This window comes from Henckelia pumila, chromosome 3 (assembly GCF_033568475.1).
Source record: "Henckelia pumila isolate YLH828 chromosome 3, ASM3356847v2, whole genome shotgun sequence".
NCBI lineage: Eukaryota > Viridiplantae > Streptophyta > Magnoliopsida > Lamiales > Gesneriaceae > Henckelia > Henckelia pumila.
Window position 1 is genome coordinate 16,500,585 of NC_133122.1, and position 5,507 is coordinate 16,506,091.

At 35.8% G+C, this 5,507-nt stretch overlaps 1 protein-coding gene across 1 annotated transcript; it reads left to right on the forward strand.

Annotated features, from left to right (window-relative positions):
- The first annotated feature begins 674 nt into the window (after positions 1–674).
- On the forward strand, positions 675–3,195 carry LOC140888142 (uncharacterized). The gene is made up of 6 exons (XM_073295831.1): positions 675–772; positions 1,426–1,511; positions 1,641–1,698; positions 1,819–2,246; positions 2,516–2,619; positions 2,686–3,195. The coding sequence occupies exons 1-6, from the start codon at positions 675–677 to the stop codon at positions 3,193–3,195; spliced, it is 1,284 nt and encodes a 427-aa protein (XP_073151932.1).
- The last annotated feature ends 2,312 nt before the right edge of the window (positions 3,196–5,507 follow it).

The window sequence follows — 5,507 nt, forward strand, 5'->3', positions numbered from 1 at the left end:
TATAGTATTTATGAAAATTTTCACATAATTTTCTGATTAAATATGAAAATCGGAATTAAATAACAATGATAACATCCTATCAAAAAATTAATTGAAATTAAAGAATAGTAATAACATCCAATAAGATTCAAATATTGAACAAAAAAACTCATACATTATCATATATAGAAATTAGAATTTATAAATTTTCACATAATTTTCTGATTCGCCGTATCAAAGCACTATGGAGACCAAAGGCTATGATAGAAATTGAGAATGAATACTTCCTGGTTAAGTTTGCGTCTGTCGATGATTACGAGTTTGCAAAATTTGAAGGCCCGTGGATTATCATGGACCATTACCTGCTTACAAAAAAATGGTCACCAAATTTCATTCCATTTGAAGATAATACAGAGAGCTACTGGCTTGGGTTAGATTCCCATGTCTCCCAATAGAATATTTTGACCATAGTGGGGAGCAAAATTAGAAGACCAATCAAAATCTATCAGGCAACAAGCATAGTCTCCAGAGGCAAATTTGCCAGAATTTGCATTGAAGTGGACATAACAAAACCACTATTGGCTAAGTTTCAACTGAGGCGTACAGTCATCAAAATAGAATACGAAGTACTTTATTTAATCTGCTTCCAATGTGGTATACATGGCCACCATAGGGATGAATGCCCGATCACAAAAATGGATGAAGAACAAGGAGATTCCATAGAGAAAGAAGTGAAAGGAGACACAAAATACCAAGGGAAAAAAGAAAATTATCAGGTGGAATTTAAGGAGAGGTTCATTGGATCATCAACATAAAAATATATGGGTTCCACTTGATCTAATGATATTGAAATAGGGGGAGCATAGACTAACCCAGGCCATGGATGATGGTCACGCGTAATCCATGCAGAAACTGGAAAAATAAGGAAAGAAGCATAATGAATTATGGAAAAAAAAGTAGACTCAAAAACAGAGGGTGAAGTTCAAATATCTCATCTCAAATTGAACCAATCCATATTTGAAGTTTTGAACGTTGAAAAAAATACAGAAGCGGATTTTATCAATGATGAACCAGAAAGCAGTACTGAAGGACGAAACCACAATAAAATACTAGAGAACAGAGGTAAAAGGCCCAATGTACAAACGAATTATAAAGAGATGAACAAGTAGCTGACATGGAGACCATGGAAACACAACGTCTATTTTCAAGGAAAAAGGAAGGTAAAAAAAAAAAAAGGAAAAACTGAAAAGTAGACAAGCAGCGGCTGCTGAGGACCACGTGATAGTTTTAGGATCACAAGGGGGTCAACAAATTGAGCGTAGAGTGATCCAAAATAAGACGGAGAATGGGATAATTAAACATAACTTTCTATTTGAGGGTACTGATGTAAGTGAACATCACCAAGATCCACCTCATTTAGATAATGGACAAGATGTAGTAATGCAGGAAGATATGGATACTGCAGAAGATGAAAGTGTCAAGGAAACACCATGGAGTCAAATCCATGGACAATGAATGCTCTCCTTTCAATGGTTAGAATCCAAGGTTAACAACTGTTTTTCCTATGAATATTTTGATTTGGAATTGTCGAGGTGCAGCAGCTAAAGCTACTCTTAGAGTTATTAAAAACATGATCAAAATTCATAATCCGATGATTTTAGGCCTGCTCGAACCTCGTGTTTCAGGATCCCATGCTGATGATATCTGTAAGAAGATGGGGTATGCCAACTAGATTAGAGTGAAAGCGGTCGGGTTCAATGGTGATATTTGGATCTTTTGGAGAGAGACTATTAAGTTGAAACACTCATCCTCAATTTGTACTGTTTCATGTGAATGAAGGCCAACCGGAGCATTGGTATATTATATCCATTGTCTATGCAGTAATCTTTGTTTAGATGGCCCTTGGTGTTCCATAGGAGATTATAATTCGGTAATCTCTGATGAAGAGGTAAGTCAGATAAGAAAAATGAATCACAGAAGAAATGTTGGCTTCTCTGAATGGATTTTCAATCAAGATCTTATAGACATGGGGTATGTTGGTTCAAAATTCACGTGGATCAGAGGTCTCAGTAGTAACACTTATAAAGGGGCAAGGTTAGATAGAGGTGTCTGTAATGTAGATTGGAAGAAACTTTTTCCTGAAGCCAAAGTCATTCACCTTCCTATTCTACAATCAGATCATGAGCCACTGCTCGTCAAACTTAAAGATAAAAGGAGTTTTCAAACTAAAGGAGTTTTCAGATTTCAGGCAGCTTGGATTACACATGGTGAATTTAATAACATAATGGGAAGAAGAGCAAACTCTGGTCTCTGAGCAGTAATATTGATAGGGTGACAAAGGTTTTAAAAAAGTGGAATATTGATATCTTTGGAAACATCAATACAAGAAAAACAGGTTGTTGGCAAGGATTGAGGGAGTTCAAAGAAGACTAAGCCAATATCAAAATCAAGGATTGTTTAAGCTACAAACTAAATTTCAAAGAGAGGTTGATCTCGTTTTGGAACAAGAAGAGCTGTTATGATTTCAAAAATTCAGGGAAGAGTGGATTAAGTCAGGAGATAGAAACACTAAATTCTATCATGCATCTACCATTGTTCGAAGAGGAAGAAATAGGATTGAAGATCTTAAAAATGATAGAGGTGAATGGACAAACGAGAAATATAAGATAAAGAATGACACAAAATTATTTTCTTTCTCTTTTCCAGAAAGATAGTCAATGTGATTTATCTACTATGCAAAGAGGTTTATTCCCCAGATTATCCAAATTGAAAACTCAGTATATGAACAGCCCCTTCTCAATGGAAGAAATCAAAAAATCACTTTTTGATATGGCTCCTCTCAAAGCACCGGGCCCGGATGGTTTTCATGCAGCCTTTTATCAGCATTCGTGGGCATTAGTTAATAAATCCTTATGTGCACTTGTCTTTAAGTACTTAGACACGGGCATTATACCAGAAGGTGTCAATGATACATTACTGACCCTGATTCCAAAAGTGACGAGCCCAGAGTTCATCTATCAATTCGGTCCAATAAGCCTTTTCAATGTGAGCTACAAGATCATAACAAAAGTAATGACCATCCGCCTCAAAAACATTATGACCGATATTATTGGGCCTTTTCAGAGCAGCTTTGTTCCAAATAGGCAGATAACAGATAACATTTTGATCTATCAAGAAGTTTTAAACTCGATCAAGAGAAAGAAAGGTGCAAAATGATCTATGGTTATCAAAATTGATTTGGAAAAAGCTTATGATCGAATTTCATGAGAATTTATTCGAGATACACTAAAAGATGTTGGTCTTAATGAGGTTTGGGTGCGCAACATTATGGGATGCATTGAGACTAGCAGGCTTGCAATATTATGGAATGGGGAAAAGATGGACTGGTTTAAACTAGGGAGAGGGATCAGCCAAGGAGATTCTATATCACCCTACATCTTTGTCATGTGTATGGAGAGACTCGGTCATATTATTTGTCAAGCGGTGAATAATGGATCTTGGAAACCAATCACATTATCAAGAAATGGACCAAAGCTATCTAACTTGTTTTTTTGTAGATGATATGGTGCTCTTTGTAGAGGCGTTTGTACAACAATTACAGATCATCACAGAATGTTTGGAAATTTTTTTTATAGCATCGGGTCAGAAAGTTAATCTTCAGAAATCATTCCTATTTGTGTCGAACAATGTTGATCAAAAAGTGGCTGAACACCTGTGTTATCTCTGGAATCCCACTTACAAAAGATCTTGGAAGATACCTAGGAGTCCCATCTATTCATGGAAGAGTGAAAGAAAATTTATATTCTCATTGAGATAATGAAATGCAGACTTGAAGGATGGAAGACAAAGTATCTCAACCTTGCTGGTAGGCAAGTACTCATTAAATCAGTGTTAAATGCTATCCCAATCTATATTATGCAAACTACTCTATTACCGAAATGCATATGCTTGGAAATGGAAAAATTAACAAGAAAGTTTTTGTGGGGAGGCAAAGACGAAGAAAGAAAATGTCATATGATTAGATAAGATATTGTAACTAAGCCCAAGGAGAAAGGGGACTGGGGATCAGAAATTTGTCCCAAATGAACCTAGAATTCATGGTCAAACTAGGATGGAGGCTAATGGAAGAAGATAATATAATAGTTTATGTGCAAATGTGTTGAGAAGTAAATATATGAGTCATGAGACTAATCTCATAAATATAAAAGCTGCTAAGGGATGCTCAAACACTTGGAAAGGAATCTCTAAGGCTACCCAAAGCTTAGAAAAAGGCAAGAGAGTAGTAGCCAAAAATGGAAGAAAAACTCTCTTCTGCTTGATGAACCTTTATGTATGAACATTTTGATTGATATCTCAAGCGAGGAAAGAATCAAATAGGTTAATGATTACTAGATTATGGGAAAAGGTTGGAATTGGCGAATGCTAGAAGGTATTCTGCTCAAATATGTGGAGAATAAGTTAGCAGCTTATGTATTGTTGGAAGATGAGAATACAACAGACTGTATCTGTTGAAGCAGAACAAGTAAAGGGACATTTTCAATAAGATATATCAACATACGAGTTGATTAACAAATCTGATGAACAAGTACAAGAGGTATATTGGGATGATATTTGGAAATTGCAAGTGCCAAACCGTATGAGGACTTTCTTATGGATGATTTATCACATGAAAATTATGTGTAATGCAGAAAGAGCAAAAAGAGGATTCACTCGAGATGATATTTGTACTCAATGCTACAGGGCTACCGAAGATGTCGACCATATATTTTGCAAGTGTGAGGAAGCTAATCACGTGTGAGGAAGCCAATCACATATGGAGTGTATTGTTAACCAATAGAAAAGCACAAGAAAATCAGATAATTAAATTTGAGGATTGGCTGAAAACTAATATATCAATCAAAAGCAAGAATTTTCGATACACCAGTTGGAATATTATGTTTGCTCTTACAATTTGGTGGCTATGGAAATGGAGAAATGACTATGTGTTTAGAGGAAAGAAGATAGATGTGAGTATCAAATTGAGATTGCTGAAAAATCAATACTTCGAAGTTAAAAAACATTCATGCACAAGAAAATCGTGTCTGGGGTAACATATGGATATGAGAACAGAATTATCAGGTGGATACAACCTCCAAGGCAATGGATCACCCTCAACGTGGATGGAAGTTGTTTATCTCAAGGAAAAAAAATTAGGTAGTGGAGGAATTTTGAGGAATGAATTTGGAGATTGGATATTGGGGTTCACACACAACATTGGATCATGCTCAATTGATGAAGATGAATTATGGGCGGCATACAAAGGTTTGGAATTAACTTGGAAGAAGGGCTACAAGAAGATCATACTCCAGATGGACTCAGAGTTGGCAACTAAGTATTTAAATAATAACAAGTTACCGATCTCTCCTCTACTAAATTTGGTAAGCTCATGTAGATCATTGATGGATAGAAATTGGGATATACAAGTGATACACATTTATAGAGAAAAAAATCGAGCAGTTGATATATTGGCAAAAGAAGCACTCAATCAT

Bases quoted from the DNA above. Each gene is read 5' to 3' on its own strand.
- LOC140888142 (XM_073295831.1), top strand. From the start codon at position 675: ATGGATGAAGAACAAGGAGATTCCATAGAGAAAGAAGTGAAAGGAGAC. The intron at 1,699-1,818 runs GTATGCCAACTA...ATGTGAATGAAG, and splicing joins GATATCTGTAAGAAGATGGG to GCCAACCGGAGCATTGGTAT. The intron at 2,620-2,685 runs GTGAATGGACAA...TCTCTTTTCCAG, and splicing joins AGATCTTAAAAATGATAGAG to AAAGATAGTCAATGTGATTT.